At 35.0% G+C, this 12,953-nt stretch overlaps 1 protein-coding gene across 2 annotated transcripts; it reads right to left on the minus strand.

Moving 5' to 3' along the window:
• Positions 1 to 1,015: 1,015 nt before the first annotated feature.
• LOC105791285 (metal tolerance protein 1) lies at positions 1,016 to 4,307 on the minus strand. Of its 2 annotated transcripts, XM_012619298.2 has the most exons (3): positions 4,148 to 4,307; positions 3,807 to 3,874; positions 1,016 to 2,866 (listed from the first exon to the last, which is right to left on the minus strand). In XM_012619298.2, exon 3 carries the CDS (start codon positions 2,857 to 2,859, stop codon positions 1,615 to 1,617), a length of 1,245 nt encoding a protein of 414 aa, XP_012474752.1. In that variant the 5' UTR covers positions 2,860 to 2,866; positions 3,807 to 3,874; positions 4,148 to 4,307; the 3' UTR covers positions 1,016 to 1,614. The 2 variants fall into 2 exon arrangements, with proteins under 2 accessions (XP_012474752.1, XP_052490909.1); XM_052634949.1 differs by lacking the exon at positions 4,148 to 4,307 and having other exon boundaries at positions 3,807 to 4,104.
• Positions 4,308 to 12,953: the final 8,646 nt, after the last annotated feature.

Below are 12,953 nucleotides of genomic sequence, written 5' to 3' on the forward strand. Positions count from 1 at the left end.
AACTATACTCGACTTTGCTCGAAACCATTAATAGGGTAACCAACATTTCAACTATATTTACATGATTCACATATCAAAGTTCAATACATAGCCAACTCATTTCATGCTCAACTCAATTCATACCATGACACATCATCACTATGTTTCAATTTCATATATGACCAATATGGCAATCTTACATATCAAATACATATCAGATTTCATGCTTTTTCTTATCTTCCTTATCTTCTGCATGTCATTTACATATGAGTTCATATTTTCAATTTTACATATTCATACCAAATCATCACATTCATATCATCATTTATACTATAATCACATCTTTCATCAATTAACGATTTCAATTAAATATCAAAGTCAGAGGTAAAACTTACCTTTCATGAGACAAAGCACCAATGTTACCTTACTGAATTTAATATTTAGTTAAACTATGAATTTAAACAAGTCATGAAAGCACAAACCATATTAACTACCCATTTATGACTCTCGTCTTTTCTTTCTCTTGAGACGCCCTGATATTATCTAAAATAATATAAAATATTATATTAATAAGATTAAAATTAAAATAAATAAATAATCTCTTGAAAATAAATATTTATTTTTATCGAACAACATTATTATATTCTATACTTATATTTACTAATTTACCAAATAATTTTCTGACATAAATTCATTTAGTAGAAAATTTTAATACTTAAATTTTCCTTTAATCATGCCTTAATTTGGATAGTCGAGGTTGAGTGTTGGGTAAAATAAATTTTAATTTGGAGCAGCTGAGTAGTACAAATTACATTTTGAATAAAAAATAATATTTTTATTTAAATTTAATTAAAAATAAATATAAAGACGTCCATCATCCAAGTCGTACCCAAAAAAAAAAAAAGTCCAAATGAGCGCGTACCTGGATTTACGGGAATAATTATTCAAAAGAAATAGAATAATTAACAAACTTGTCATTTCCTAAAGTTGTTTAAATTTAATCATCCCTAAATAATGGAGCATCTTGCAAATCGTGTTAACCCCGAATCCAATATCAAAATTCACAATTTATAACTCCTCCAAAAACCATTTCTTACTTGTATGTTTCACGTGGACCGTCATTTTTTTGTCTAACAATCAGACTCAGCTCTGAAAGTACTGCAGATGTGCCCATCAACACTTATGGAATGTAAAAAAATGCCATGAATCTAAAATCCCAATTGGCCGTTTATTAGAATCCATCTACCTACTTGCAATATGGACTCTGGATAAACCCCTTACGGAAAAAGATGGTATTATCATTGACATAAAAGAAAAGAAAGAAAGCAAAAGGAAGAGCAGGCTTTTCTCGAACCCAAAAACATGGGAGATTTGATTGGATAACAACTGCTCCTTGCCAGCGGACATGATAAATGGCCAGAGTTGGAGTTTAAAGCACCCACTACAAAATGTTGTCTGCAAGTATTACGGAATCTCAAATATATATGCCCATTTCTCATGAAAATTTACTATGGGGAAGAAGATATAACCAGGTTGGTAGGCGATGAGAGATATGCAAACACATGCAGCAAAGACAGAGATAGGTAGAAATCTTCAAACCATACCAACCAACCAACAGTGAAACTACAAAAGGATTTACTGCCGCTCTATCTGAATTGTTACGTGACTGATATTGTATTCTCTCCTGATGTAATCTATAACCTTGTTCAATACCATGTCAGCATTAGCTTCACGCTTAATTAAGACGTGGCAAGCTAATAACACCTTACCAACAGTTATGGCCCAAATGTGCAGTTCATGTATGGCAACAACCTCGTCCATCTCACATAAACCCTTCTCCAGCCTCGTGGCATCAATTTCTCGGGGCGTGCTCTCCATCAGAACTTCCAAAATGTTTCGCAGCATCCTGATGGTTGTTGCCAATACAATAATGGAGAATACGAGGGTGCATATCAAATCAATTATTTTCCACTCAGGTTTGTACCAAATTATTGCTCCACCAATCATCACTCCGATGCTCTGAATGGAATCCCCTAGTACGTGAAGATAAGCCCCTTGTATATTGATGTTTCTTTCCTTCTTCTGAGATGCTCCACTTTCTGGGTTCTTTTCACAATCTGAGTATGTCTTAAGAAGAGGCACCTGGTGGTCAGCTTCAGCTTCGTGAGCATGATGGTGCTCATCATGTAGTTTACTATTCCCACCATGATTATGGTGAAGGTGATGGTGAGAAGTTATACTTAATCCATGACTATGTGGTTCAGTGTCATGGCTATGACTGTGACCATGGTGGTCATGATCGTTCCCACCATGGCCATGGTGATGCCCATGATCATGACCCAGCAAGATAGCCATAGCTATATTAACCACTAAACCAAATGCAGAAACCACGAACATGAGAAAGCCTTGTACTTCCCCTGTATCATGGATAAGTCTAGCTATGGCTTCATAAACAAGGATGCCAGCTAGAAGCCATATCATCTGGATGGAAACAAGGGCACCAAGAATTTCAATCCTGAAGAATCCATATGTTTGACGAGGAGTAGCCTCCCACCCTGATGCCCAGAGAGAAAACAAGGAAATTGCAAATGCTGCAACATCTGACAAGAGATGAGCTGCATCAGTTAAGATTGCAAGACTGTTGGCTTTAATTCCTCCGGCTACTTCAACACTCATAAAGACAATGCACAGCACTACTGCTGTTAACAATTTCCGCATAGAGGCTGCACGTTCGTTTGCATCTTTAGAAATGGTTTGAGCATCAGAAAACCCACATGCTGCGCCTCCACAAATCGTATTTCCACCTAGGCTTGTCTCTGCAGCTGGCACATCTCCACGTATTTCAATTATCTGCCCTTGTTCAGAATTTTGCACTTCCATCTGAAAACTGTATAAACAACGAGTTGAGAAATTTTTTATTCACAAACTGTAGAACAAAAAAACAAAATGAGGTCAAGTCAACAAAGTTATCAAGATTAGAAGGACTTTTATCAACAAAAAAACAGCTTATTTTCAATATCTCTCATCAACCCCGGCATTTCTCTTAGCCTTCTCCTTTGCCTCTCTTTCTCATCATATGGTATCTTTACCTAATAAAAATTTCACCATGTTACCAACTTCTCAACCAAAATCTGCCAATAAACCATAGATATCTTCAATCCTTTATTATGATTCGCAAGTGGTTTTAACGTATGAATTTCCAACACGCATCTCAAAACAATTTATCTAAAAAAGTGGAAAAAATTTGCAATCCAGAACTACTGACATCCTCATCAGCATCAAGTCATAGTAAATACAAAAGTAGGCAGGGAAAATAGCAGAGAGACCACGATAGGAGAGTGGCATGTAGCAATGCAGGATAACTTTTTTCTTGGAGATTATTTTTAAGGACAGTGGCCTCCGTGCTTATTTTCCTTTAAAAGTATCCGATTTGATACACATTGCATTGATATTTCTCCTTTCACTTAAAAAGGACAGCGATATATATATTTAGCCTTAAAACTCTTATACTAAAACAGGGGACACACAAAAGAAGAGGAATGAAAGGTTTTCTTTATGCCCAAGATTCATGAAGACTAAAGAATCAAATACAAACTTAGCAGCAAATATCACAATTGCAGCCCATGTATTGGATCAGGAAAAGCGTCACACGTTTTAATATGTATATACATATATATTGATACATGTATACAAGATTGTATCAGTTTTAAATCTAGAGTCAAACAAAAAAAAAGGTAATTCCAAAGGTGGTTATTCAGAATCATTTTCAACGAATAAACGGACTTAAAGGAATCAGTGGAGTAATAAAATAAAAGAAATAGAATTACCTTCTGTAGTGGCTCTTCGTTCTCGCTTTTGATTACTCCAGCCTTCTCCGAAGAATAAATCCCAATTTCTTTTGCATATTACAGAGGTACGATAATGATGAGAATAAAAAATAAGAAACCAGCAAAAAAATAAATTATACAATTAAATATTGGTGTTGTAAGAGAAACCCATTTTCTGGAGATTTAGAAAAACTTTTAAAAAGTATATATATTTTTCTTATTTCTCAGGATCTGGGAAAAGCAGAGAAAGAGAAGGAAAGAAAACCCAGATTCCAGACATATTGAATGGGATAAGAACAAACTTTGAAAAAGAATAAATAAGAAAGAACGGAAAAAAGCACCTTTAATTGAAGTAATGGTGGCTCCACCAGATTGAGAGGTTTGATGCAGTAAAAGCAAGAGCATATATTCATACAAATCGAAAGATTGAAGGTAGAGTTTGGAATGGGAGTGGGTGGGTATAAATCTTAAGTTAAGCTAAGCTTAAATTTAAGAACAGAAAAAGGGTTTTTTACAATAATATTATAAATAAAAATAAAAATTTACCAAAATATTAGAAATTTTTTTTATTTACCAAAATATATAAATTTTTTTTATTTACCAAAATATATAAAAAACCCAAAAAAATTGCAAAAAAAATCAGATCGATGTGACAATTAACTGGTCACGCCAATGAGATTGGTAGCACCAATGGTGCCATACTAATTGGCGGCACCACTCAGATATAAATCGACCTCTGTCCAAATTGAAGAGAAAAATCAAAAGAAAAAAAAGAAGAAGAAGAGTTGGCGAAAAAGAAGAAAAAAGAGAGAAAAGGAGGTATTTTTTAAAAATAATTGATTATATTGTTGTTATTATTTTGTATATTTTGTAATATTTTTGTTTTAGTTTAGTTATTAAGATTAATAAAACTCAAAATAATAGTATTAGTTAGTATTATTATTATTATTATTATTATTGTTGTTGTTGTTGTTGTTGTTGTTGTTGTTAGTATTAAGATGTTATTAATGTATTAAGATGTAACTTAGTAATATTATTGTTAGCGTAAAACCGATATTATTATTATGGTTACTTATTATTTTTATTTACTGAAAATAAACTAGTTAGTAAAAACTAGTATTATTATTATAGTTAGTTAGTTAGTTATTATTTTAGTAAAATTAATAATTTTAGTGTGTATTATTTTGAGTATAAAATTATTAATATTATTTTGAGTATAAAATTAATAATTTTAGTGTGTATTATTTTGTGTATTATTTTGAGTATAAATTTTTTTAAGTAATTGATTACTGTTCGAGATTTTTTATGAGATTTTTTTTTTTATTTGATAGATTAAATATTGAAGATGGATGCTAAGTTTCTTGTATGCGTTTATTTCGATGGAGTCATATTGACAACAAGTGTTGGATGTGTATTTGAATGTCGGCAACAAATAGCAATGAGATTTAATAGAAATGTATCGTTCGATGAAATGAAAGCAATGATTAATGCAAAATCCATAGACGTTGTGGGAGAAGGATATCAAAATTTTCTACAAGTTTCCGGTTTAACAAATCCGGTCAAATTCGTTAAATGGAACTTGTAGACGACGAAGACGTGGAGACAATGGTCGATCTCTCTGTGGAATGGGAGTGAGAAGAATGCACCGATTCACTTATTTGCCGAGTTAGTCGATATGGAGCAAAATGCATCGATGAAGAAGACGGGTCAAGAACCGCGGATGGTGGCTCCAATATCATACGTTGATAGTGAATCAACTATGGGTGGGATCGATGTCGACACGAATATTACGTACCGATGTTGACATGGTTGGTGGTGAAGAAAAAGGTGCCGGCGAAGAAGAAGGTGGTGGCGATATGAAGAGGTCGATAGTGACGCTGATCCCGATGTGGATGATGTACCTGATGATATTGACGCTGAAGATGTCAACAACGATGAAGGCATTAACGCTTCTTCAGTCGGGGAGCAGATGCGGCATATTGTGATACACAATAATCCTGGGCCACACATGTCGCTCATAGACCCCGACACAGCTTATGTATCTGAGTTTCCGGAGTACCCTGAAATAGGTCATTCTCACGGGCTGGCCGTAACATCTGATGATGATGAGTTATTCATAGGCTAGAGATTCAGTTGTAAAGAAGAGTGCGTATATGCCATTAAACGGTACAGCATGAAGATATCGGTGGATTATAAAGTCTCCGTCTCTACTCCGACAATATATGTTGGGGAGTGTTGGAAGGCTGCGGAAGGCTGCAATTGGCGGGTACGAGCTGCATTCATTAGAAGTTCTCAGATGTGGGAAATACGAAAATTTGTTGGTCCTCATATATGCACATCAACACGTATGACAGAAGATCATGGAAAACTTGATTCGAAAACTATTTGTACGTGTATCATGCCAATGGTGAAGGATATGCCGACCATTAGAGTTTCGATACTCATTGCGGAAATGCAAGCACGATTCCAGTATCGAGTCTCATATCGGAAGGCATGGGTAGCTAAACAGATGGCGATGGAGCAACTGTATGGGGATTACGATTCGTCGTATAACGAGCTTCAAGGTTGGATAGCTGCTATGCGGGAGTACGTACCGGGGACTATGATTGAGTTGCAGACAAGTCTATATTACGGCCCGGATGAGCAGTTACAGCCGGCAAAAAGAATTTTCCATCGGATGTTCTGGATGTTCGATCCATGTGTGCGGGCATTTCCCCACTGCAAGCCACTTGTGCAGGTGGATGAGACCTGGTTGTATGGAAAATATACACGATATCGCTTCTTGCGATTCGCAAGACAAGATATGAACGCGTTCTCGATAGCATTTGCTATCGTAGGTAAAAAGAACATGGAGTCTTGGGAATTCTTCCTAACAAATCTGCGGAAGTATGTTATTAGGAACGATAACATTTGCATCATCTCCGATAGAGGGAAGGGTTTAATTGCAGCTATTAGGCGTTCCGGTGTGTCATGGAGATCCGTTTACTGCATTCGTCACATTGCGTCAAACTTCCATAAAGATTACAAGTATGCAGACCGGAAGAGACAAGTCGTGGCAATGGGTAAATGATAACCTTATCTTTTCAATCTAAGTTGTAATGTTTGATGTTATGGACTTACTAGAACTTATTTTTCGTTAATACGTATGCAGCGTACGAGTTAAAGCCACATATTTTCCGGAAAAGAATGAACCGACTTGAGAGTGACATAGAGGGGCAGACAAACACATTTTTCCGGCAATGGTTGCGCACAATGGAGCCGTGGCAGTGTGCTCAAAGTTTTGACGAGGGCTTTCGTTATGGCCACATGACCACAAACTTAGACAAGGGGATCGATGCTATCTTGTTGAAAACACGTCATCTTCTGATTGCATCGGTATTTTCTGCTACTTTCTACAGGTTGGCTACGTTGATGCCAAGAATGGGGGGGCAGCAAGTCGACCAGATTCAGGCGGGACATGTGTTTGTCGAACATGTGAGGGATGCAATGGTCGTAAATCGTCGGTTGGCAAGGTCAATGAACGTGAAAATATATTCACGACGACTGGAAACGTTTCAAGTTACTGGGAACATCGGTCGTCGAACTAGGTCCTACGGAGTTGATCTTCGGAACAGACGGTGCGAGTGCATGAAGTTCGAAACACTTCATTATCCCTGTGCGCATGTCGTGGCAGCGTGTGCTAAAGTCAACCTTGATGCTAAACAATATGTCGATGATGTGTACACGCTGGAGCGCACATTGCGTGTCTGGGAGAATGAGTTCCCCGTCCTGCCGGACCTATCTACGTGGGAGGTGCCGCCGATCACTTTTGAGCTTCTCCCACGCAGGCTACAGGAATCCAAGGGTCGTCTGATCAAGCGAATCCGTAATGAGATGGACATTAGGGAGAAATCTGACAGAAAGCATTGTGGAATATGTAGGTTAAGTGGTCATAGCCGGAATAAATGTCCTAACCGAAACTTTCATGTCAGGCAGTCGTCGGGATCGAGGCGAAATTGAGCTACTGACCCAAAATTTTTATGTATATTGTTATAAAAGGTAATTTTAAGATTATATCGATTTTTTTATTCGGCTTATGCTTACGCTTAAATTGTATCCAAATTGTAACATTACCATTTAAATGTTAAAAAAAACCATGTGAGCGTTGTGGAATTATTAAGATTATATCGAAAATAGAGGCATTCATAATTTGATTGAGCTTTAATATAATGAAAAAAGTCGTGGCAATGGATATTTATACATAAAATTCAGAAGTAAGCAATACCTAAAATACAAATATGGCATTTATGGAAAAAGTGCATTAAACCCCTAAATTTGATGGTTCGATGGTGTTGTCCGAGGGGTATACCTATGCGAAGGTCGACGCTCACGGCCTGGGCGACGACTAACATCCTCATCGTCCGCAGGTGGGGGCGTGGAAAACGTAGAGGAAAGGTCTTGTTGCTCGCTCGTCGCGATTTAACTTGAACCATCATGAGTCTTATAATGTCTGCAGATCGTGTTTGACAGTAGGGCATGCCGTCATGCCAAGGGATCCAAATAGTTCAAAGTCGTGGCGATTCGCCTGTCTGGCTTCGGATAATATTCACCGCCCACCGAATCCGGACGATAGCCATGTGAATCCATATTTAACTGTGATTGTCCGGGATCTGGTTAGGGGTTCTGCTCGGGCTCTGCCTGTTGCGGAGAATAATATGCCATCGGCTCCGTATCCAGCACGCTCGTTGCGTCCGATCCCCAAACTTGTTGCACGTAGGGGGGATTACAGTCGATTGCGCTCCAAGTAAATACGGCTTCCCGCAGCTATGGCACCATTGTGCATACTCCAATGATGGTTGCAGGTCGGTAGCCATAACCATCTGAGGAATTCGGCGCAATCGATCATTCCACAGTGCGACGTATTTCCGGTGAAATATTCCCCAGTCCAATTGAACTCTTCCTCTCTTTGTCAAGCCGTGATCATCCCCCAATTGGCACGGCGGATCCGGGATAGGTTGGATGCACCCAAACTGCCGAAGCACCCGATCACCGTGATACTACTCGACGACGTTGAAATTTATTATTAGTGTGTTAGTACACCATATGTGGGAATCAACGAGTGCGGACGAGAGTACAACATTCAAAATTTTCGGCCTCCGATACGGCATCCATATAAACTGCATAAGTAATAACATTGTAACGAGTTAGACCAATAACATGTGAGTAAGATATAGAAATAGAATAGATGCCATTAATAATAGAATAGCAGCTTACCCCTTCCTGGGCATGTTGTTCAATCCTGAAGCGGTATATCGGGACATCACTCGACTTCCCGATGCCTAGACGGGTCCACCTACAAAAATTAGTACAGGGTTTAGGGTTGGTAACATTACCATATATATTATTCGGGACAAATAATGACAATTTGTAATATTTTTTTCACCTGAGTGCCAATGGATACAGATAGGGTTGGTGAGTAACGCGTGCCAAAAACGGCATCCGATAAAGCGCCCATAACTGCAGCAGTATGAGGCATCCGCCGATGTCTTTAACTTGCGGCTCTGTCGTCCGACAAAGCTCCCGGTACAGAGTTGCTAGAACGGCAGAACCCCAGCTGTACGATCTAGCAGTGGAGAAATCAGCTAGCAGGGGCAAGTATGACAAATGCACACTGTCGCCGTTTGCATCAGGCATGAGTACTGCCCCTATCATATGCATGATGTACGCCGAAGGCAGACATCACCACCTTCATCGGCGGTTCTTGATAATCCGCATATTTTGGCTTTTAGCCATGTAAATTTTATGCCGGAAAAATATTTATCACCATCCTCTGGTGACTCTCCTAGGGGTTGATAGCAAACTGTAGCCGGATCGGTGAATGAAGATACTCCCGTTACGGGACTCCCGTCAATTGGGAGTCCAAGCTGCACTGCAACATCCTCCAAGGTCACCGTGCACTCCCCGCACGGAAAATGGAAAGTATGGGTCTCTGAACGTCACCGCTCCACTAGCGCAGATAATAAATCAAACCGCAAGTCGGAGGACCGGATCAATGCTACTGACCCAAATCCGGCTAGCTCCAGGTACGGCATAAATCGTGCATCCGGAGCTATCTTTAAAGCACTGACACGGCCCCTTAATACTCGGAACGAGTCCTGATAGTGTAAAATTACAAAAAAATATTACGATAACATAATTTATTTGTATATACTGCGTATATCGTTTTTAAATAAATAGAACTCCTGATTAACAAATAATAAATCATACCGCGTTATTAGCCGCATCAGATATGTGTCTAATATCGGTTCATATCAATCGAGCCATTGTGATGCCTGCAAGTTGAAAAAAAAAGTTAGTAAATAAATCTTACTTCGGCCATTTATTCATATTTTTTTCTTCGCATTTTATTACTTTAAAAATATTATAATTTCTAATTTTATAATTTTACATTATTTCAAAGGCATAATGTTTGAAATTTATTACTCTAGTGTGTTATTTAAATTAATTTGGTGTAAAAATTAACCTTACCCCTGCCTTTGCTCGTATTATTTTCTCGATTTTTATTACTTTAAATAAAATTATTTTATTCTCGTATTTTATTGTTTTATATTATTTCAGACATTTTCTTTGAAATATTTTGTATTAATTATTTCTGAATTTTATAAAAGTTAGTAATACACTCTTACTTCGCCATTTGTTCGTATTTTTTCTCCGCATTTTATTACTTTAAAAATATCATAAACTTAGTCTTTTAAAATTTTACATTATTTCAAAGGCATCGTGTTTGAAATTTATTAATTTAGTGTGTTAAGGGAGAATAAAAGAAAATAATAAATAAGTAGGGATTAAAAGGTAATTAGCCACATATTTGTGCCGCCTTTTTTTCCCCTCCATCACCCTTTTTTTTTCCTCTATTATTTTGGTAAATAAAGAAAAAGTTTATAAAATTTTGGTATTTTTTTTGTAATATTTTGCTAAAAAAGCCGCAATAAACCCTTTCCCCTACCCTTTGGTCGTATTATTATTTTTTCGATTTTTATTACTTTCAATAAAACTATATTATTTTCGTATTTTATAATTTTATATTATTTCAGACATTTTGTTTCAATTATTTGTATAAATTATATTATTGATGTTTTTAAAAAAGTAATACACTCTTACTTCGCCATTTCTTCGTATTTTTTATCCGTATTTTATTTTTTTTAAATTTCGTAATTTTTATAATATAATTTTACATTATTTCAATTTATTATGTTTGAAATCTATTACATGTGCATTTTTCGCATTTTTCCTCATTTTATTATTTTCGATAAATATACAATTCCGCTTTTTCTTTTCTTATTTTATGTTTTCTTAAACATACTTCTTTGTCATTTTACTTTTAATGTTATTTTCCTAAAATTTTAATTTCAAATTCCTAAATAAATTTCATAAAAAATCCCTAATCAACATACAATGTACATACCATTATTTTTTCTTTCTAAACATATTTCATAAAATATATATGCTAAATAAAATAATAAAATAACTATAATGAAATAACATAAATTTTAAGTACACAAATATTACAAAAAAATTAAATTTATAAATAAAATTACCTTTTTTTCTTTTTTTCCTTCATTCCCTCTTCTTCTTCTTCTTTTTTTTCTTCTCATTTCCTTTTCTTTCCTTCTTTCTTTCTTTTTTCTTCTCTTTTCCTTCTCTTCTTCTTCTTTCTTTCTCTTTTTCTCTTCTCCTTTCCCTTTCTTTCCTTCTTTTTCTTTCTTCCCTCTCATTTCTTCCTTTCTTTCTCTCTTTCTTTCTTTCTTTCCTTCTCCTTCTGCCCCCCCACCACCGACCCCCCCTATTATTAACTGGTGCCGCCAATCCCATTGGCGTGACCAGTTAATTGTCACATCGATCTGATTTTTTTGGTTTTTTTATATATTTTGGTAAATAAAAAAAGTTATAATATTTTGGTAAATTTTTATTTTTTTATAATATTATTGTAAAAAACCCACAGAAAAAATATAAAAATTTCCTTCATTTTCCACCCTAGGATTTCGACTGACAATTCAATCCTTTTCCATCCTTTTCTCCAAGTCCTTTTGGTAATATAAAGTGAATAATAATAATAATAATAATAATAATAATAATAATAATAATAATAATAATAATAATAAACTACCTCTTAGATATTAAAGAATGAGTAAATTTTATTTTGATCACTTAATTAAAAAATTATAATTTGGTTATTAAATTATTTGAAAGTTTTATTTAAGTTACTAGACTGTTAAAATTAATGCTATATGGTTTTCTTTATTCGCATTGTCTACACTAATCAAAAGACTTTTTTCCTTCTCTTCTACAGTTCAGTTTTTTTCATGAAACAACTTTTGATATCACAAGTCTACAAACCAAAATTCAAACAATTTTCTTCTCCAAACTCCGACATTGACCTTTAAATCAACTTAGACCTAAGATATGTTCTTTTACTCATTGATGGGTACCAATCCACCAAACTAATTGTCGAATCGTCACTTGGAATTTATAGTTAAAACTTAAAAAAAAAAAACTTAACAGCCTAGTATTTTAAATAAAATTTTTGAATAGTTTATTGATTTAAATAAAACTTTTGAATAGTTTAATGGCTTAAATTGAAAATTTTTAAATAACCCAATAGCGAAATTATAATTTTTAAAATTAAATAACCGAAAATAAAAAATTACCCGGTTAATGATGGAAAAACTTGGATTTGAATTCGCTTTTAAATTAGGCTTTTAGCCACCAAACTATAACATTTTCTTCATTTAAGTAGTTAACACTTTTTTGGTTAAAAATAATACCTAAATTAGCAATTTGGTGTTACTTTTTCCAAAAATATATGATATCCAAAACATTTCATTATTCTTTTTTATTGATTGATATCATATTTTGATATAAAAATATATATACTTAAATGAAAAATACGATATAATTTGAAGGAAAAGTATTCAAGCTCACGGTTTGATAAAATTTACACATATCTCTACGTTTTGGAAAATAACCATTAACCTCTTTAGGGCTTGGTAAAATCTACTAACCCTCTCTGTTATTGTTCTATTTATTTTTGTTATTTTAATTTTGATATTTGATATTTTCTATTTAAAATAATAAAATTTAATTAATTATAAAATGTATTTATTATTA

Source organism: Gossypium raimondii, chromosome 8, assembly GCF_025698545.1.
Source record: "Gossypium raimondii isolate GPD5lz chromosome 8, ASM2569854v1, whole genome shotgun sequence".
NCBI classification, from domain to species: domain Eukaryota; kingdom Viridiplantae; phylum Streptophyta; class Magnoliopsida; order Malvales; family Malvaceae; genus Gossypium; species Gossypium raimondii.

Bases quoted from the DNA above. Each gene is read 5' to 3' on its own strand.
- LOC105791285 (XM_012619298.2), bottom strand. From the start codon at position 2,859: ATGGAAGTGCAAAATTCTGAACAAGGGCAGATAATTGAAATACGTGGA.